General features: G+C 41.4%; 2 protein-coding genes across 3 annotated transcripts in view; one reads left to right on the top strand and one right to left on the bottom strand.

Annotated features, from left to right (window-relative positions):
• Positions 1 to 18,258, bottom strand: part of PDE6H (phosphodiesterase 6H) — a 31,235-nt gene extending 12,977 nt beyond the window's left edge. Inside the window, exon 1 of the mRNA XM_040967444.1 lies at positions 18,211 to 18,258. The gene's annotated coding sequence lies outside the window, so the exon portion shown is untranslated. The remainder of the gene's footprint in view (positions 1 to 18,210) is intronic.
• On the top strand, positions 262 to 20,946 carry ARHGDIB (Rho GDP dissociation inhibitor beta). 2 transcript variants are annotated; one of them, XM_040967432.1, is made up of 8 exons: positions 262 to 396; positions 7,367 to 7,372; positions 9,112 to 9,114; positions 11,199 to 11,377; positions 12,044 to 12,127; positions 14,985 to 15,061; positions 17,950 to 18,013; positions 20,257 to 20,946. In XM_040967432.1, exons 4-8 carry the CDS (start codon positions 11,200 to 11,202, stop codon positions 20,454 to 20,456), a joined length of 603 nt encoding a protein of 200 aa, XP_040823366.1. In that variant the 5' UTR covers positions 262 to 396; positions 7,367 to 7,372; positions 9,112 to 9,114; position 11,199; the 3' UTR covers positions 20,457 to 20,946. The 2 variants fall into 2 exon arrangements, with proteins under 2 accessions (XP_040823366.1, XP_040823355.1); XM_040967421.1 differs by lacking the exons at positions 7,367 to 7,372; positions 9,112 to 9,114 and having other exon boundaries at positions 290 to 392; positions 11,193 to 11,377.
• Positions 20,947 to 21,771: the final 825 nt, after the last annotated feature.

Genomic DNA, 21,771 nt, shown 5'->3' with positions numbered 1-21,771 from the left:
CGTGAATATTCGCTACTAGTTTGAGATTGCTTGCCCTCCTAGCCTTATGCACTGAAAGAACTTGAATCAGAGACATAGCTGTACAATTATTCATAATCCTCATGGCTAGAGGCCCCATACCCGAGCAGGCACATTCATGCCTACCCATGTCACATGGGCTGCCATGCTACCACATGTGCCATTAATTGACAAGAACGCTGTTCTGAATTGGCTGATGAAGAGATAGGCAGTACAAACGAACAGGATTTGAGACAGTCCAGGGCTTCCTCTTCAAGTAGGTTTATAACAGTTTTTTTTTTTCTCTAACTTCCTTCCTGTTCTAACTGCCAGCACTCAGAAGTCAGAGTTGAGAGACAGAAGCATCCCGGACAGAGACGCGAAGTCCTGAACATGTAAGTTGAGACACATTTGGGGTCAGGGAAGCTCCTGGTGGGCAGGAGCAATGCGGGGAATCTGTGTATGAGGCAGCTGCCTTCTCCAGTTTATTTTTAAGCAAACTTTGTGATAAGAATGTACTAAAACTGCAGAGAAGAGAGAAGAGGAAGTCAGAGCAAGGAGTGGTCGCGATGACTCAGGCAGACAGTTCCAAGAAAGAGGGCACGGTCCACACCGAGCTGCCGTAGCTGAAATTCTGAATGCTTTACAGAAAGATTGGGAACATAGCCACTAGGGAGTGCCTCGAGGGGTTTCCTACAAGGTGGGAGCAGGCATCTGGCTAGGCTCAGAAGCAGAGACGCTGCAGATCCCAACTGATAGGGGAGGCGTTGGTAGATGGTGGCTTTTGCTGGGGTGGTGATGTGTGGTTTCCTGTTTTGCAGCAGGCTGTTTAAAGAGTGGGTGAAAAAGTAGTTCAGAGCTGTCAAACATTAAACTGTTTTCTGCTAAAGAACGACTGGTGGTATAATGGAGTTGCATAATGAAGCTCTCCCTTAGAGTAAAATGGACTTGATTATCAAGGGGGGAGTGCCAAACGCGATGGGATTTCTATCTTCAACACAAACTGCGCATTGAATTCCTAAAGTGGGATGGGAAGAAAGACAATCGTTGTTGTCGCCAACAAGTAATCCTTTGCATCTCCGAGAACTAAAAGCAAACATGGCAGAAAAGGAATCATGTCTGAAAGAGGCATGTGATGGAAAAAATCAAGAGGGCATAGCTAAGACATGCTGGATGTTGGCCATTTGGAGACATGCTTCAGAAGTGACTTGAAATACTTTCTTCCCTTTGAGAGTACTCAGCCAGTAATTCTACAACGATGGTTTGTAGTGTAACTATACACCCAGAGCAACTTGCAGCAAAAGTCTGAAACATTTAGACAGTCCTTTATGCAAGTTTACAAGGTTATGTATATTATATTTCAGTGACTTGCTGACATACGTATCTGTCACAAAGCTTCAGAAGCATTGGAATTAGGGTCAGTTTGTTGCATTCTTACTGCAGGAATGATCAACAAGGGAAATCAAGCCAGGAAAATCAACAAATTGCTGTTGATCTGTTGGCTTGGGGTGTCCAGTCACCTGCAGGTGACATTAATCCATTCATTGTTCTGTTTTGTTTCATTTGGAAGATATCCCTCGTAATACCAAGCACAGAACAAATTCCCTAAAGACAGTGTCTCATTCTTTCGGGAAATGCGTGGAATTTTTAAATAAGCTAAACTCAGTCTATATCTGTATTGTATACATTCAACACATGTCGAACTACCATGCCAGCCAAACACTGGCAGGCATCTTCCAGATACCGCATTGGATTCTTTCCTTTATTATAGAGATCATGAGTTGGTCCCTAGGGAGGAGCACGGAGCATCATAAAGGGTCTGTTTTCACTGAAGCTCAGCACAACCAAGTCATTCTGGGGAAAAAAAAAATTTTACGGGCAATATGATATATTACAGAGTCCAACTAGCAGGAAAGGAGAAGCCCTAGGGAATATAATTAAGCAGAGAGACACCTTGGTAGAGTGTCTGTGTCAGGGTTGCCATTTGAAGCTTTTAAACTGTAATCATGGGGCAGGCATTTGACCCAGTGGTTAAAATGCCCCCTGGGCCACAGTGTCTGCTCTCAGAGTGCCTGGGTTGGAGTCCTGGCTCTGCTCCTCCTCCAGCGTTCTGCCGATGCAGATCCTGAGAGAGACAGGAGATGATGGCTCCAGTAGTTACATTCCTGATGCCCTTAGAGGAAACCTAGATTAAGTTCCTGGCTTCCATGGCTATTGGTTTCTATTCTGGCTGCTATGGATATTGGAAGAGTGAACCAGCAGATAGGGTAGCTTGCTCTCTCCTCACTCTCTCTTCCCCTCCATCTGCCTCTCAAATTAACATGAAGAAAAATCAAAGAAAAAACAGAAAACATCAAAGCTCAGAAGTGTTAAGTGATTTGATTAGACCCAGCAAAAGGAGATAAATACAAAAAAAAAAGAGCATCAACAGTTATAATACCACAGGATGGCATTTTTAGGAAATGTCTCATGGAAATAATTTTCTCCAATAACACATGTTGAGTGTCCTTGTGCCTGGACAAATATTTTTTCCTGGATTTTGAACTAAAGTCTGTACTGGCATAACCAGAGATAAGTCTCTTATTGCTCCTGGAAACTTCAATAGCATTAATTCATTCATTAATTAATTCATTCAGTACAGTACATTGAGTCACTCTGATGTGTTATACTGTGCATTTCACCGCCAGGGCTGGTAAAATTCACTTGGACTTTCAAACTCTGATTCTCTAAGATCACAAGTGATCCTAAAAATTATCTTTAACTTCTGTCTAAGGTCTCAAGCTAAAATAAAGCTTTTATAACTGCACTGAGTTCTTGAATTGTAGTTTTGGGGTTTTTGTTTTGTTTTTTGTTTGTTTTGTTTTTGCCTAGTGCTAGTTTCCTTCACACACTCTTCCTTAGGATTATTTGCAAAAGAGTTTGGTTAGAAGGGTACACTGTGAATGCACAGGCAAGAAAGGATTTTCTCGCAACAAAGGGGAAAATGTTGAAATTACGCTTGGAATGATTTGTATCCTCTGCTGGATTGACGCTGGATTTGATGACTGTGTCTGTTGCACCTAACAAGATACTGTGGTCTCAAGTACTGGTTAGGTCTTTCCCTGCCACAGTTGAAGTGTGGATGTTCTTCTTGGTGCCGTGGTGGAAGGGAGCAGCCTTGAGCAGCCCAAAAAGAGCTGCACTGCCGCTGGGCAGTATTGGGTACAAAGAGGACTGTACCAGGACATCTTCTGCTCTCTTGAAAGATCAACCTGGAGTGCTCATATGCTCCACAGCATCTGGCAGGCAACAAAGCAGACTCAAGTTTCAAATGACCTTGAGATATCACCAGACTTTCAGAGTTCCTTGTGATCTGCCCTGGACCGGCCAATAGGACAGGACAAAAGATAATAGGGTGGAATGAGGAGACAGCGAATGCTGATGCTTCTAAGGTACTATTGATTGGGAAATCCCACTACTGTGTTCCTTCTACATTTCTTCCTCCTTCTTTTTCCTTCCCTCTCTCTCTTCCTCTTTTCCTCTCTTTTTCTACTCCTTCATCCCCTGTAATCACTGTGTCTTCCCCTCTTTTTTTCTCTTCCTTCCTTCTCTTTTTATTGTCCCCCTACCCTCCTGTCTTCTCCCTGCCCTTGCTTCTCTTTCGCTCCCCTTTCCCACTTCTATCTCGTAGTCTGATACTCAGGGCTGTGTGTCCACATACACCATAGAGCATCGTCTCTGAGCTTGAGCTTGGGGATCAGAGTGAAGTGTCCACAGCATTTTGCCAGAGATATTCCTACAATATATTCCTATATGATATGCCTCATCAGTCACAAAGTAACTATCTGGATTCCATCCTGAAAGGGAGCAATAAATAAAATCTAAACTCAAATTGTTTCTGTGGAAGTTTTAAAAATAAATATAATAGCGATAGTTCCCTTTAGGATTGAGTTGATTTATAAAAAAAAAAAAATCTTGCAATTCCCAGAACTTCTTGTCTCTTCATACTCCTAAAGAGGTAGAACCTATTTTGAGAAGGAAGGAGTGATCGTAGGTAGGTCTTATCTTGGAGAAAGCATTTGTATCTAGGTGGCCAGCTGCCTAGATCCTCTGAGTCTGTGCTGCAGAACAGTGTTGAAGCAGAGAAGAGTAAAAGGAACAGGAGTGAGCATTTATTGAACATCTACTATTGAGCATTACAGTCCATGAATTTTTGTATGTGTTCGCCAACCCTTCAGCCCTTTAAGGAATCTTCATTCCCACTTCACTGTTGGTAAAACTGAGACCCAACAAGGTAAATAAATTGCTCAAGGCTTGTAGTAAATTTATTGCTCAGAAGATTTTAAAACCTGGTTCATTTGACTCATTGTTTATTTTCCAGAAGACAGAAAATTATTTATGTCTGAATTATAGCCAGGTGACTCAATCCATCTGATTTTCATTTGAAACACTAGAGTTTTGTCTGTTCTTCCCCTCAGCTCACTTGGAACCGTGTTAATGAACCAGACAGGTGTGTTATATCTCCAGTGTCTTTCACTTTCAGAGTCTTGAAAATGTCACTAAATTTTCAAGCCAAAATCCTGACTTGTCCCGTGTCCTGTGCATGCAGTGAGTAACCACCTTAATTTGCTTTGGCATCTTAATTGGGCCTGAGAAAATTAAATTCCCATCTCAGAGCACCTAAATGCTCAACAAAGCTTTGCTAAAGAGCAAACATGCGGGTGGGAGAAGTAAAATATAGAGATGAAGTAAAATATAGAGGTAGATGGACCACTAAGTACATGAAAATAGAGCAATGTGTGTTTTGGAGCCCAAGAGGGAGGCTCCACATTCATCTTGCTGTGTACGTGACAGTCATAATCCTCCATTCTCACCTTTCCTTTGGTTCTGAGAAAATCAAGAAGAAACCCACAATCAAAAACAAACCATCTCTGTTAGAGCAGAGGGAGGTGAGAAAAGCCTGGCCACAATGTTCTGTGCAGATGCGTTGGCTTCTCCCCAACCTTCACTTCCTCTTCTTTCTCACATCACCATTTTCTTCAAACTGCATGAACAGTGTTGGGTTAACATGGGGCTTCAGTGATTGAGTGTAATGATTTCCTTTCAGAGGATGAAACTGAAGCCCAGAGAAGTTAAGCAACTTGTACAAGGCAACCCAGGACAGAGTTGTCCTGCAATTGTCCTGTGACAAATGTCAGTGACATTTCCCTGCTTTGCTAAAGCTGGCCCTGTAGACTACAAGGAAGCATGTGCCTGCGATTGTGCAGCTCCAGGTGGAGTCCCAAGATGATAAACACGCTTTGATGTCATCATAACTGCTGACTGAAGCATAGAGCAGGATGCCTCCAAGTCAGACCACCTGGGCTCAGACATGGATTGTTCCCCTTCCCCAGGACATGTCCTTTTATGATAGTTGCTGAATGTGAGTTGTAAAAAGGGAGTGATGGCAATGCCTGACCAGAAAGTTGTCTGGAAAACTAAAAGAAGGCACTCGATATGCACCTGCTTTTATAATTAGTATCAGTAATAAAATCAGTCCTTCTTTAGATGACGGGATTAGAAGACACCCTAGAATTTCACTTAAAGTTCTTATTCTCTCTTCTGCAACACCCAGAAAATGGGAGGATAAAACAAGAAAACTGATATATGAAACCTTATATATAAACACATATATACATATGTATGCATACCTATCCATATAGTTTGAGAAATTATTGTAAAACTCTACACTGTTTATGACTAGGGCTTTGAAAGAATCTGAGGTTACCCAGAGGTAAATTTTGAAAAAGTTCAGTAAAATATTCAATAATATTCTACTTGGTATTTGTGCTTAAAGAGTAGATTTTTTCTTTCCATTGGAAAGGTTAATTTATATAGATAAGGAGAGACAGAGAGAAAGATCTTCCAGCTACTGATACTAACCAAATTGCTGCAAGCACCAGGCTGAGTCAATCTGAAGCCAGGAGCTTCTTTCAGGTCTCCCACATGGGTGTAGGGTCCTAAAGCTTTGCGCCATACTGCTCTGCTTTTCCTGGGTCATAACCAGGGAGCTGGATGGGAAGTGGAGCATCTGGGACATGAACCAACTCCCATATGAGATACCAGTGTTTGGAGGTGGAGGAGTAGCTGGCTAAGCCATTATACCAGCCCCAACTTCTGGGTTTTTTTTTTTTTTTGGTCTGTTTGTTTGTTTGTTTTTGTTTTTTTTAAAGAGGTGGTAACTGAATGACAAACATGTTTTGTCTTTTTTTTTTTAATCATAGAGATCTTTCAACCCTCTATATGTGAATCAAAACATTTTACAGATTACATGTATGCAAGAAAATGTTTTAAATTGATTCACTGAAGGCATTTTTATATTATGAATGTTATTCTCTTGCTAAATATATGCCTTCAAAATACTTGGTCCTGGGCCTGGCGTGGTAGCCTAGCAGCTAAGTCCTCACCTTGCACACACCAGGATCCCATATGGGTGCTGGTTCTAATCCCCGCAGCCCCTACTTCCCATCCAGCTCCCTGCTTATGACCTAGGAAAGCAGTCAAGGATGGCCCAAAGCCTTGGGAACCCGCATCCGAGTGGGAGTCCCAGAAGAGGCTCCTGGTTCCTGGCTTCAGATTAGCTCAGCTCTGGCCATTGTGACCATTTGAGGAGTTAAATCATCAGATGGAAGATCCTCATCTCTATCTCTCCTCCTCTCTGTATATCTGACTTTCCAATAACAATAAATAAATCTTAAAAAAAAAATACTTCGTCCTTATAGTGTAAACCATTCCCTTCTCACTATGTATAGGATCATATTGTGAATAGAAACTTTAAGTGCCTGTGTAGCTGAAATTTTCCATATTGAGCTGATCCTGCATTTGCAAAAGTGATAGCCTCCTTATAATATCATAAATATCTAGTGCCACAGTGCCTATAAAGTATGTAGCACATAATTGCTAAGGTTTGTTTTCACGGTGGTTCAGTAACCATCTTTATTATATCCTTTGTTACTTAAAAAAAGCTGATGGAGTAGAAAAAAATAACTATGGGAAAAAATCAAAATGCAGAACTTTGGGAATTCACATGCATTTTATTTTCAAAATTTTTATTTATTTAATTGAAAAGCGAAAAACGGAGATCTGCCTTCCACTGATTCAGTACACACATGGCCACAATAGGAAGTGAGGAGCCAGGAACTCAATCCAAGCCTCCTACATAGGTCGTAGGTTCCCAAGTATTTGAGCGATGACCTACAGTCTCCCACAGTAAATGTTAACAGGAAACTAGAATATAGAGAAGAGCCAGAAAGAACCAGAACCTAGACACTCTGATTTGTAGGTTTCAAGTGGCATTTTAATTGCTGCACTGAACACCTATCCCTCACATACATTTTAAGTAGTAAAAGAGATAGATGTTATGCAAGATACTCTCATACTCACCAATGAAAAAAGATTAATAGACATCTAGTAACTTAGGTGCCATGTGACTGTGAGTCAGGAGAAATCTTCAGATAGAAGTCTTAGACAAGCACAGTATCTAGAGATAATATCCTCTCATCTTTGGTGACCACTATGAGAAGAGCAAGACCCACAATGGTTGCAACATTTACTCAGGGGAGGAGGGGAGGCACAGCTTAGTTAGGAGAGCTAGAAGCAAATTGCATGCATGGCTAAGCACTGGGAAGGGATAATTATCCAAAACTAGATAGATTGATAAAATTAGATAGACAGTCCCTAAGGGACTGTTCGCTATGCACCCAGGCTCCTCTTCTGTAAGGCTGTATCACACACACACACACACACACACACACACACACACACACACACACACACACCTCTCTTACCTCTGCCAGATGTTACCTGATTCCCTCTGTTTTTACATAGTCTGCATTTGGGATAGAGGGACATGATCCTGAGCTGGCAGCTAAGTTGTGTCACACTAACCTGACCATGCTTAATGGAGAAATAACCTCTTTCCACAACACCTAACTTGGCTTCATATTTCCAGAAGTTGCTTCATGGTTGCAGTCCTAAGATGGAGACCAAGGATTCCAATAAAGTCCATGAAGGACTTCAGAAATTGTGGAGCACACATTTCATGGATTTATTCCTTGCTTTTCTTAAGCTAAGGACCATGATACTTAGCAAATTTTTTTTAAGATTTATTTATTGGAAAGTCAGATTTACACAGAGAGAGAGACACACAGAGAAAGATCTTCCATTCGCTGGTTCACTCCCCAAGTGACCACAACACCTGAAGCTCAACCAATCCGAAACCAAGAGCCAGGAGCTTCTTCCAGGTCCCAAGGCGTTGGGCCATCCTCAATTGCTTTCCCAGGCCACAGGCAGGGAACTGGAAGAGAAGTGGAGCAGCCAGGATACAAACCAGCACCCATATGTGGTCCTGGTGCATGCAAGGCAAGAACTTTAGCCACTAGGGTAGCATGCTGGGCCCCACTTAACAGATTTTTTTAAAGACCTGTAATCTCCAAGAAAGATTAGGAGCCACTGATTTATTACGACTGTATTACCTGACTTTCAGCCCCTTCTCCACTCTAAAGAGGAACTTAAACATCAGTGTGCAATGAAGCAGACAGTCTCATACAGAGTAGGTGCTAATCAAATAGCTATGATCTTACTGTTGCCTTAAAAGGCTTTCCTGGAGAACCACTTTCCAGTCCTTTACTTTTTGTGTTAATACATTTTTTGTCTTTTTAAAATTAACTTTCAGGGTAAGCTATTTTGGGATTAGCTGGACTCAGATTTCTTTTCTTTAGGCTGCAATTAGGCCAAGTCATTTTAATATAGTCCTGAATGTCTTGCTCTTGATATAATCAATTTCATACTGCACTCTTTTCCACCCTTCAATGTCACTTTATGAAGCAACTGTTAATCTATTTTCAGTGAATCAAGAGAACTTAGAATGGACAAAAATCCCAGATGTGAAATGAGAAGAAGACCTAGATGATAGTTAAAATGATTTGCTGATGGTCACATAAAGTTAGCAATTTTCTTAGACTGGATTTTCTGTATCAACTATCAACTTGCCTATCTACCTAGATCACCTTTCTATATTTATCATCTCCATATATCTATCTCCTCATTCCTTCTTCTCAAAGTTGAGATATGAAGCTGCATAATTATAATTCCCAGCAGATTAATGCAATCACCCTGCGCCAGTGTTCTGGTGTGATTTGACTCTTCGATGACCAAAAATCAAGCAGGGTGACTTGTTGGCATCAAGATACACCAGGAAGAGCTGCCCCTGGGGATCAGATGCACTCATCCATCAATAGCCTTCCTGATTGATGATCTGTTTGGAATGTTTTTTATGTGATCACCGCATTAGTTACCTCCTTGGGCTCCTGAGGTCACAGAGGAGGCCCAGTCTTCTCTGACTGGTTTTATCTGGTTTACATCTAATGTTTTCACAACATCCACCCATTGCTTCCTTTGATTTATTTTTTTTCCAGCCAGTTCATTCACTTTCTCTGAGTGTGGTTTGGAACATGAGCTGAGTTAGTCACTGAATTTATTCTGCTGTTGCCAGTTTGCATGGTGCTAGGTTTTCATCATAAGCAAAAGTTGCCATGGCACCGGCCTACGTGTTTCCTTCCTGTTCAGGAAGCAGACCTGGGACCTGGACATTGCAACACTCTTCGGAGTCAGTTAATTGGCTTGCTATTTACCTGGAAGAGAACTGATGAGCCAAGGGATTTCATTTATTCCTTTGTTTATTATTGCTATTTTGGGTTCTGTTGAAATTGTTTTGTTTTGACTTCATTTCCAAATCATTTTCTACCTATTGTCAATAATAGTGACTTGGCTGGAGATATCATCGTTCTCAGGGGACTTGATAGAGTTTTGCCAAGTCACTCAGGATCATAGGAGAGGAATACTGTCTTAGGAGGAATGAAAGCAAGGAAGAGAGTTACTCCTAAATTAGAACTAAGGGAAATCACAAAATGATCTCTTGGCCTGGATAATTCCTTGGAACCCCCTCCCAGGATTACAGGAATACAGCCTGGGATTTCCAGCAGGGATTTCTTCCTCTTGGTTAGCATACTACATCTCATCCAGTTGTGTGAATTTGGACAACACTCTCAGCCTGTGGATTTCAATTTTTTTCACTGAGAGGCAACAATAAGAACCTATCACCTCTAAGGGTTCATATCAGCTCTGTGAAGCTGTGACTATACATGTCCAAAGGGGGGGGGGCGTGTATCTACTATTCAATCATTAATAATTATATAAAGATTTTGTTTTTTGAGATTTTCCTCTCAATGCTTCAACCAAAGCAAGCGTAGATGATGATGGAAGAAAGAAAACTCTAGGTCTCACCTGGGTGTGGCCTTAAAAGCCTCAGAAGACAAGGTACAGTTTCAGAGGGAAGTGAGTCCAGAAAGAGAAGATAAAAGGAAGACTGCAAAGGACAAAACTTTGCAATTTTGTTGAGAGCAGCGTGAAGAGTCCTTAGCTATTTTGCTGTATTTCATACGAACTGATCTTTAAACAAATCAGTCGAATGAAAATTACCAAATGTTTGAACTATCCAGGCGTTGTGGGACATTGAAAAAAAAAAAAAGAGGAATCTGTTGTGCACGCCCAAAGAGTTTTTCACAGTGCTGGCTGGGTGGGTCTGCACACCATTCTGACTCTCAGGCAGCTCTCAGAGTTCCACCTCTCTTCCTGAGGTGAGAACATTCCCAGGTGTTTCCGTTAATGCAAAGAGCTACCCCCTTTGCCTGTTGCTCTGTCCATTTCTATACGAAGTAACTGAGATAGTACACACTGAAATCTCTGACACTGGACTACTGGCTAACTTTGAAGGACTCAGACAACTTCTCTAACTATTTGATCTTGGCTATTTGGGATTTCTTGTGTTGCTTCACAATAAATAGAATATTTCTTCTTCACAGAATATGATTCACAGCTGAGTTTTTTTTTTTTCCTTTTCTTGTCTATTATATTGACTAAGAAATACCCATCGAGTACAGAGAAATCCAGGCAGTTCAGAGAAATGACTGGAATACATTACACCATTAGTTCATGAAACACAATGAGGCCGAGTTAAGGAAAAACATAAACCCTCAGAGATGATTATAAAAGTCCACTAGGGCAAGAGCGGCACCAATAGCAGCCTCACTAAGTATCCACTTAGTATAGTATTAGCCTCACTTCGTATCCACTGACTGTTGGCTAAAGGACTATCATCTTTGCTTTCTCTGAAACAGATTGACAATGACTGAGAATGACCCAGAGCCCCAGGTGGTGGAGGATGATGATGAGCTGGACAGCAAGCTCAACTACAAGCCTCCGCCGCAGAAGTCTCTGAAGGAACTGCAGGAGATGGACAAAGATGACGAAAGTTTAACTAAGTACAAGAAAACACTGCTGGGAGATGGCCCTGTGGTAGCAGGTGTGTGTGTGTGTGCGGGGTTGGTGGCAAGTGGCAGGCTTCAGATAAGACATTTATTTCATCCATGCAACAGAAAAGAGTTCTAAATACTTCCTGAATTAAGAGGGCATGGCACGATGTATATATGCTGAATCAGGTTATGGTTTCTGTTATTAAATCTACTTTGGAATTAAGATGCAAGTCATGGGCATGAGAAAGAATTCTAGACTACCACTTAGAACGGTATGCCCGTCTCTCCATATTCTCTCACATTTTTCTCTGGCTTCCCTTTCCTCTTCTCTGTCTCACCCTATGCATTCACCTGCCCCATATACACAATGGGATAACAAGACATGGCCCAAAGAGATGAATAGACAATGTCTACCTAGTAGAGTATCTTACCCTAAAATATTTGATGTTGATCATTAAGGTCAACATCACTTGCAAGGGAATCATCATTTACAATATCATCCCCCACAAAACCAGGTGAATCTGATACTTCTGCAGGTATTTCCATTTCTGTTCAAGATAGTGTGTCACATTTATGTTGATATACCCCTCTTCTCCCATTCAAGGTGCATGCATTACACTCACACAACACACAACACACACACACACACACACACACACACACACACACACACACACACATCCTCCCTGTACTTACTTTCCCTTTTAATCCTGCAGACCCAACAGCCCCCAACGTCACTGTCACCCGGCTGACCCTTGTTTGTGAGAGTGCTCCAGGACCAATCACCATGGACCTTACTGGTAAGTGGATACATCTTTCTTATTCAGAGGAAGCCCAAGATATTCCATGGAGAGTGGGATTTCTCTCCCTTGTCCTAGCAAAAGGAAATTCTAGAAAGGTTAATTCCGAGAGCTACAAGGGAGTTTGTGAGAGATGGAATGACAAGTTTGAAACAGCAGTTTGTGGTGCAACAGATGATGCTTCTGCTGGGGAATGTCCTCCTCCCATGTAAGAATGCCTGGCTGGACTGAGGTCCCGCCCAGCTTGTGCTGTTGCATACCCTAGGAGGCAGCAAATGATGGGTCAAGTACTTGAGTCCCTGTCATCACTGTGGGAGACTCCTCACAGTTTTCCTAGCTCCTGGGTTTAACTTGACCCAGCCTGAAAAATTAGTCATAATTCTTAATTTTTAAAAAAAGAATATATATATTCTATATATATATAGATATATATATTCTATATATATAGATATATAGGGGCCAACATTGTGGTACAGCAGGATAAGCTGCTGCCTGAAACACTGGCATCCCAGTTATAGTGCCAGTTATAGTCCTGGATGCTGCACTTCCAAGCCAGCTCTCTTTTAATGTGCCTAGGAAAGCAGCTAAAGATACATCTGCACAAGAGATTCATGAAGAGCTCCAGGCTCCTGGCTTCTGTGAGGCCCAGCCCTGGTTGCTGTAATCATCTGGGGGTGGGGAGTGACTCAGCAGATAGAAGACACAGTCAAGGAGCCTTTAAAAAATCATGGAAAATGCATATTATGAAAAATTATACATTATTTCTAAATACGCCAAAGTCAAAACCTTTTATTCTGTTTTTGCGTGAACATTTGAAACATATTCTTACATATGCTGGGACCAATTCACACATTATTATTCTTAGAGTGTATAGTATTCATCATGTTTAATGAAAAGCCCATTTTCTAGGATTATCTCATTGGAGAAGGGACATATATATTTGATACATTTGCTTGTACCATGTTTAGATCAAATTTTTATCTCCACATAATAGAATTGCTATCCATGTTATAAAGATTGTAGAAAGAAATACTGAGAAACAAGCTATGGGTTTTTAAATGCTGCTATCCATACACTCTGACATGAGAGAAAGTCAGAGTTGCATATTAGCTATAGAACACTTGAAGGTGAGAAGCAGTCCAAGTCTTAGATCAGTAACTAACTGATTAATTACTAATTAATTAGCTAATTAATTACTACTATAAGACTACTAATTCCAGTACTAAATGCTTACTGTTTTCGCCTAAAGCACTGGGTTCTGTTAAACAGCAGATTTCCCCTACTAAAGGCATGCCCATTAACATGATTTTTGTTTCACCTTAAAAGCTTTGTCCTAAGAGTTACGTGTTGAGACTGGAAAGTGGATGTTGGCCTTAAGAGGGCATCTTTAAGAAATGAGCAACAGGGCACCTAAGCTGCTGGCATGAAAAACAGGTCTTTAGTGGAAACAGGTTGTTGCCAAATTCAAACATTGGACTCTTCAGAGACCGCGAAGCATGACTTGACAACAGTAGACTTAGCAGAAGGCAGTTCCCTTCTCAGAGCATAGCCACTCTTTACCTTATATAGACTTCTTTCAGAATGAGGAAATCAGAAGCTGAGAAGATACATTTCCTGTTCAACTGAAATCATTAGAGCAGACATACACACCTGGCTACCCGCACATTCGAGCATCTCCCTAGGAGGGACGCATGTGCTCTCACCAGGAGAGCTCAGACTCAGAGCTCAACTGTGTGAAACCAGAGCCAATTGGCATAAACACTGGTGGCAACTATGTTCACGACTGTGCTGTGTATATGCACCCATGCATGCACACACTGCTTGACGTCAAATGACGAGGAGTTCCATTGAGGGGAAAAAAAAAACTGAAAGGCATTACCATTTCCAATTTTATGAATCTTGAAGCTTTTGTAACATAAGTGATCTTCCTTAAGAAAAATAAAATTGCAAACACAAACACAAAAGCACATGAAAGAATATTTAGCTATAATCATGAAAAGGACGCATATAGTATATTTTTAAAAGCTTAGAAAATATCACAGACATTACCAAGTCCATAAAAACAAATAGCTGCGGGGCCCGGCGCGGTGGCGCAAGTGGTTAAAGGTCCTCGCCTTGCACGCCCGGGATCCCATATGGGCGCCGGTTCTAATCCCGGCAGCCCCGCTTCCCTTCCAGCTCCCTGCCTGTGGCCTGGGAAAGCAGTCGAGGACGGCCCAAGGCTTTGGGAACCTGCACCCGCGTGGGAGACCCGGAAGAGGCTCCTGGCTTCGGATCGGCATAGTATCGGCCCGTTGCGCTCACTTGGGGAGTGAATCATCGGACGGAAGATCTTCCTCTCTGTCTCTCCTCTCTGTATATCCGCCTTTCCAATGAAAAAATAATAAAAATAAATCTTTAAAAAAAAAAGCTGCGATTCCTACCTAATCATTTTCTTATATTTCTTTCTTTGAGAGCTGGGAGTACATGTTTTAATCACTTCTCCATTTGATCCCATATCTGACAGAATAAAAAGATAGCTCAGACTCTCTTGTTTTTTAAGATTGACAGTTATAAAAGATTGATATTCACAACTCATTGCTAATACTGCTATAAAATTTAGGGAAGAATATCATGTTACTTTAATAAAATATTTTATAATCTACAAGATTACAGGCATTACAAGAAAGAGGTGTGTGTGTGTGTGTGTGTGTGTGTGTGTGTGTTCAAGGACTACTAGTAAAAATTCTGAATTGAGGGCCTGGTAGACCGTGCTGTTCATATAGGCCCCAAAAGTGGCTCTGGCTCTAAGATTTTCGTCACGTCCCTGCGTTTTTGCTTCTGAGAACCTATATGTTTTTCAAATTCTCTGCTACAGGTGACCTTGAAGCTCTCAAAAAAAAAGTTTTTGTGCTAAAGGAAGGTGCTGAATATAGAGTCAAGATTAACTTCAAAGTAAGTATTTTTGCCCTGTGTGTTTTATGAAGTGAAATCTTCCCTATCATAAATGACTGGCTTTTTTGGATAATGACCTTAGCACACTTTTTGTTTGCTTTCTTTCTTTCTATCCAGTCAGCAGCACCTGGAATGCTCTCTTTCCAACTCTGAGTTCTACATGTTGAGACACACTCTAGCCTTAGGCTTTTTCACAGTCACGACATCTTAAACTCCCCAAGGATTACTAAAGGCAAAGGAGTACCTCCTTCTGTGGACTCATATTACCTCTCCTGAGGCACACATTGCTTCCTTATTGTGCCATTTGGATGCATTCTTCCTTATTTAGACATCCTGCACACCTCTTCCCAAATTTCACACAAACTTTGCAAATGGCAGCTAGTTAGTGAATGTATGTCAAGAAGTAGAGACGTGAATAAAACATTCAATAGAAAAAAAAAACAGGGACTTGCTCAGGAAATGTGGTGTTTGCTAAATAACTAGAACTTTCTATTATAGTAGTGGAGCAGGTGTGACTGGGCTGACACAAAACTAAGTAAGGAATACACTCATTTGTGATGAATGGGTATATATATCCCAATGAGTGACTGAAATTACAAGAAAAAAAAATAATATCTCAAGTCTGAAAACAAATAAGTCAGAAAAGCACTGTTTGTGCTTCCTGGTTTCCGTCTGCTTTGGCTGTCCCAATTCCCACTCAGCTATTTCCCCCAGGGCCTCAGCTCCCTCCAGGGGAACTCCCTGTGCCCTGGTCCCTAGATGGCAGGATGTGACTCAGTGTTGTGAGATGATCCCTCCCCACCACATACAGATAGGTCTCAAAATAATCTCAGCCTGGAAATACTTGGTGACACCTACTCTGTAACTGGCACTGAACCACGGCTCACTTACTTGTTTCCTGTCATTTATTACTGAATCATCAAGGAGGCTAATAAGGCATTGTATCTAATTATTTCTCAAATGTGTTACACATCTGCTCAGTTTTTATGTTTTAAAATGCCATGGCAAGCCAATTTTTATCAAATGAAAGGTAACGGGTACAATGATGAGAACAAGATAAGGAAATTCCAGAACACATGTGTTTTGCATGGGTGGGGAGGTTGAATGGGAGCATAGAGGTGTGGTTCCCTTGGTCAGGGTTACACAACGGGGTTCAGGAGAAGGAAGCCATGGTACTCCAAATCTCACCGATGGCAGACATCTAACCTGTCTCTAACAAGAGAAAGGCTGCCGTGCGTGTAACCCCAGTAAAGCTCAACAACCTTGTGGACTGCCCCAGTATGGAGCTTTAGTGGCAAGGAATGCCAGATGAAAATTGAAAATGACTGAAGAGCAATCTCTCCACAGATAACATGTGGAAAATGTCCAGTAAAATCTGTATTTATAATACCAGTGACATATCCTAAAGCTCTCTTTCATTCTCTGTCAGCATCTCTCAAGTTTCTGCTCGTTCTCCCAAATTTTATAATGCTCTCTAAAAACCCACTCTAACAAGATAGTTCTTTAAGTTTCTCAAACTCCACCCTTCTCTTCTCTCTCTCAGGGAACTGTGCAATCACAAACTTCTGCCGCTCTTTCCTTCATGTCTGTCAACAAGACTTGGTCCTCCCAGGATAGGAGTCAGTGGGGAGGTATGGCAGAAGAGGACACTATGAATATTCATGATTTTATTTTACTCCTCCCCCCCCAAGCATTTGAATTAAATGAACTATCTATGGAGTGGCAGAAAAAGGACACAAATCTTTGCATCTTTTCTATCAGACTGTATTTCCCATCAGACAAGGGGATAGCTAAGGGACTTCGGAAAGCATTTATTTTCCCTGTTCCTATGACCTACATCTGAGAGTAGCTAGAAAGTCTGGATTTCATTTTGTCACAGTCTCTTTAATGGAGCTATTTTCTCTGTTTTGGTAGGCTCACAATACAGGTTCATCTAGACTATCTAGAACCTGAGCTGGTTGCATGATAGTTCTGGTTTACTAGTTTAAATGTTGCCTCTGAAACAAAAAAGGGAGCCCTAGTTACTTGTTAGGGAAAACTATTGGAAATTGTTTTGATTCATATTGCTGAATAGTTAACCAAGACCTTCAGCTCATGACGCAATTTTCAGTTTAATTTGTTTGCACAGACATGACCACTCTGAAATTAATAGACAACCCAGTTCAGTCCCAGGTGAAATGAATCATGGAACAACAAAGTTCTCAGACTGTTTATATTTTCATTGTGCGTTAGTGAATTTTCTTTAAAAGGCTTGGGAAAGTAGCAAAATCTCAGACAACATCTAAAAATGACAAGTCTAAAATGCTTGCGAGACGCAAGCAGCTTCCCCCATGGTTTTCGGGAAAAGGTGCTTTGGTAGTGACCATCTGTTCACCTCCAGCCTCTGGTCACAGTTACACTGCAGGCACAGGAACATTCTAGATCTGATTTTCCATTACAAGTTTTCTCCTTGTTATTTGTTTTTCACATGGTAGGTAGATCATCTCTGATGTTTTTAGATATTTACACAATATGTTCCATTGGTATTTTTAAAATATTCCCTAAGACAAAAAGGTTCTCCCTATAGGATTCCGGAAGGTGGAACTCAAGAGAGAGTTACACTAAAGAACGCTGAGACAATGTCTTCGTTGAATGCCCATCTCCTCTAAAACAATAAAAATCACCATGATCAACAATTAAAACCAGATTGGCAATGTTGAGCCTTATGATCTCCTCTCTCCAATTGTGCTTCACTACCCTCCCAGCTGTTTACAGGGACATTTATCCTGAAGTAAGTCTTCAGCCTTTTCTTCCTCAGAGAAGAGTCAGCCAGGTAGGACCGCCATGATAGATGAAGGAAATCAAGGTATCTCTGTCATGTCACTTGCTTGGATCTATCCCCTCTATAGGTGAACAAGGACATCGTGTCGGGCCTGAAGTATGTTCAGCACACCTACCGGACCGGGATGAAAGGTAAGGGATCTCACACTTCATATTCTTAGCACCCCAAAAACGGCTTCTCTCTGATACTGAAACTGAATCACTGACAACCAGACTCACAGAAGAATCTGATAAAAGCTATGGATGCTCGTTCTAGGAAAAGGCCCACACAGATATGAATGCCAGGCCAGCATTCAGGAGCTCTAGTTGAGATGGCATCATCCACTGACCTCTAGCCTTCAGCTTCTGGAATCCAACATCATTATTCACAAAGAAGAAGAGCAACCGAGGCAATTTGGGACACAATAAAGCACATAAATACACCCTCAACAGAAAAAAAAAAAGGCGATCACAGGTGTAATACCGAATACAACACAGTAAAGGCCCGTTTGATAATTTAGTAACGTCACAGCCCTGCTTACTCTGCTGGTGTTGGCATCCTGCTTTGGGAACCTCCTTCCGTCTTCTTCCATTAACATAAGGCAGAGAGGTGACAGAAGCACTTTCACAGTTTCTATTCATCTTCAGGACTCTCTTCCCTAGGCACAGGAAAAAGAAAAGCAGGGGCCAATTTCACCAAATTTATAAACAAAGCACAAGGTGGAAGAAGTCTGATAAACATGTATGACCTACAGAACCAATTCATTTAAATCCTTGGGAAGACAGTTGACCTGAAAGATACTGATTGGCCTTCCCAACACCCAGTTTCGAGAAAAATCAGCTCCATTTTAATTGGCCTTTTGCATGTCCAGACTAAATTGACTCACATAGGCAAGAGAATTCTATTTCTGCAGCTATAACTTCAAACTTACCATTTAGAGGTCAACTAAATATTACTACTCTACCTCTCCCCTTTATTTTACACTACTTAAAAAAATATTTATTTACTTGAAAGCCAGAGTTAGAGACAGAGAACTTTCATCCACTTGTTCATTCTTCAAATGGCCACAATACCTGGGGTTAGGTCAGACCAAGCCAGGAGCCTTGACAAGTAGGGGCCCACAGGCAGAAGCCCAATAACACAGGCCATTCCCCATTTCCCATTACTTTGCTAGGCACAGGAACCTGACCCAAAGTGGAACATCAGGGACTCCGCTGGCGATTATATCAAATGCCCGTGTCATGGAAGCCAGCTTGACCTGCTGTGTTCTATACCACTCTTAATATATAAATTTATTCAAATTTCTTGCCCTTAGGTAGATTTGGTTGGCTATTTACACCATTTTCATAGTTTTTCACTGTTTATCAAGTTATTTCTTTTCCTCTCTTATTACCTTATTTCACCTACAAATTGTGCCTATTCTGACCATAAATTGTTACCATATCTCTCCCAATTGACATGTTCATAGAATGACAGCTTATGGATATAAAATATGTGGAGTTTGTTATGCAGAGAAAGAAATGGAGGCCCAGAAATGCCATGTGACTTTGGAAAAAATGAAATCCTGTCATTTGCAACAACATATGTAAGACAATATGCCAAGTAAATTAAGGCAGACGCAGTAAGAAGAATACTACATGTGCTGCTCAAGTGGAGACATAGAAAGTTGGTTTCTGGAGTAGAACAGTGGTCACTGTAGGCTGAAAAAGGAAGGGAATGCACAGAGATCTAATAATAAATACCCAAACACACTTAGATGGGAAGAATGAGCGCCTCTCTTCTATACTGCTGAAGGTGCAATAATTATAGCAATTCCTTGTATATTTTATAAAGAACTAGGAGAAAGGAGTTCAAGGGTTTATAACACAAAGAATTAATAAATATAGAAAATTAAGTGTTTATTAGCCTGATTTGATCATTATACCATGCTTCAAATTACCACGCTGCCACATAAATATGCACAATTATTTAAAAAAAACAATTTAAAAAATACATGCTGTTTGACAACAAAAATATGGGCTTATATTTTGCAGGGCTGAAATTAGAACTCAGGTCTCAGTGTATTTGGGATTTTTTAGTGGTTGATTCTACTACATCTCCTCCAAGGGGTCATGGTCCCTATTGATTTAGGGTACAGATCCCCAATTTTTCTGAGTCAAAATAAAATGCAATGCTTCTTAAAAATATTGATTTGGGGAAACCCTTGGCATTTTTTTTAACTTCTTTTTTTTTTAACTAAGAAAAGAAATTGTTCAGGTAAAACTGATGTTTATCTAGACTGGAAAACTATTGCTCTTGACTCTGACTGTCCTAAGTTGCAACACAAACTCTGCAGTTCACGGCATCTATTTCCTCTATCGGACTCCTTCCCTAATAAGCTTTTCTTTCTTCCTAGTGGATAAAGTAACCTTTATGGTTGGCAGCTACGGGCCTCGGCCAGAAGAGTACGAGTTTCTTACCCCCATCGAGGAGGCTCCCAAGGGCATGCTGGCACGAGGCACCTACCACACCAAGTCCTTCTTCACTGATGATGACAAGCAGGACCACCTCACCTGGGAATGGAACCTGTCCATTAAGAAGGACTGGACAGAATGAGTGCACCTGCCTGTCCCTCTCCACTCTCTGGCCACTTGGAAGGACTCTTCCCACCATGTTCATCGCCCTCCTTTCCTCCCTGTTTACAATCGTGTCCCTTCTCCAATACCCCCACCAACTGCCACATCCCCATCCCTCTCAGAGTGGCCCCTAGCACAAGCTGCTGAAAACCTAGGCTTTAACCTTGCCTGCTCCCTCTGACCACCCTGATCCCCAGTCAAGGTCAGAGTTACCAAGTTCACCTCCTTAACACAGAATCCTTTCATGTTTCCTCTTCCTATTCCCATTTGATCAACTAATGGCCAGGAATGGGCAGGTTGATCACTAGCAGGCCTTTTGCTAAAGGCTGCAGTAGTTCATTCCTACCCGTGGATTCTGTTTTGGTTGCTGCTGGCTCAATGAATTCCCTGTCACACCCCTTGCCATTGGAGCTCTCTGTGGGACACACTGTAAACAATTCAAAAGAGTAAGAATAAAACAATAACGGTTATGTTCTGCCTGAGACTCTCATTTCCCTTATTTTTCCTTTGAACAAATATGGTAAACAAATAGTTCACACTGGTAAGTTCCCTGGGCAGGAGTAAGACAGTTTACACACACACACACACACACACACACACACACACACACATACACAAAGATATTTTTCCCATGGGAACAATGAGTGCCTTTATTAGGATGCATTGAGCCAACAGCTTTCAAAATACAGTAGAAAACTATAATATAGTCAATTTCCATATAGTATTCCTCCTAAGTTTGAGGCCTTTGTATCCCAGAGCCTGTGGAAATCTCACCTTGGATTCTCAACAAACATTGTCTTGCTCCTACTTAAGACCTTTCAGTGGGTCCCTATCACCTACAGAATAAAGTTGGCTATCATAACCTTACTTAACGTAAAAAACTCATTTCGAACTGGCCTCCAGCTGCCTTTTTGTTCACATGCATTACCCTTTTCATAATTCTTAATGACTAACAATATTCTCATTTATTTTATTTCCATCTCTGTACTTTGGCTTCTTCTATGAATGTCTTTCATATAAAAACTTGTCTTTTGGGTCCCAGCGTGAAAGCATAGTGGCTAAATCCTCACCTTGCATGCACTGCAGATCCCATATGAGCACCGGTTGGAGTCCTGGCTGCTTCACTTCCCATCCAGCTCCCTGCTTGAGGCCTGGGAAAGCAGTCGAGAATGGCCCCAAAGCCTTGGGACCCTGCACCCACATGGGAGACCTGGAAGAAGTTCCTGGTTCCTGGCCTCAGATTGGCTCAGCTCCGGCCACTGCAGTCACTTGGGTAGTGAAACAGCAGGTGGGAG

Source organism: Ochotona curzoniae, unplaced genomic scaffold (assembly GCF_017591425.1).
Source record: "Ochotona curzoniae isolate NIBS_2020 unplaced genomic scaffold, NIBS_Ocur_1.0 contig_1482, whole genome shotgun sequence".
Lineage (NCBI taxonomy): Eukaryota > Metazoa > Chordata > Mammalia > Lagomorpha > Ochotonidae > Ochotona > Ochotona curzoniae.
The sequence above is the reverse complement of the archived record's forward strand: the minus strand, read 5'-3'. Positions and strand labels throughout refer to the sequence as shown.

What these genes read in the sequence shown, in the direction of transcription:
- ARHGDIB (XM_040967432.1), top strand. Translation starts at nt 11,200, where the DNA reads ATGACTGAGAATGACCCAGAGCCCCAGGTGGTGGAGGATGATGATGAG. An exon ending in GAGTCAAGATTAACTTCAAA is followed by an intron (nt 15,062 to 17,949) that starts GTAAGTATTTTT and finishes TCCCCTCTATAG; the next exon opens with GTGAACAAGGACATCGTGTC. An exon ending in CTACCGGACCGGGATGAAAG is followed by an intron (nt 18,014 to 20,256) that starts GTAAGGGATCTC and finishes CTTTCTTCCTAG; the next exon opens with TGGATAAAGTAACCTTTATG.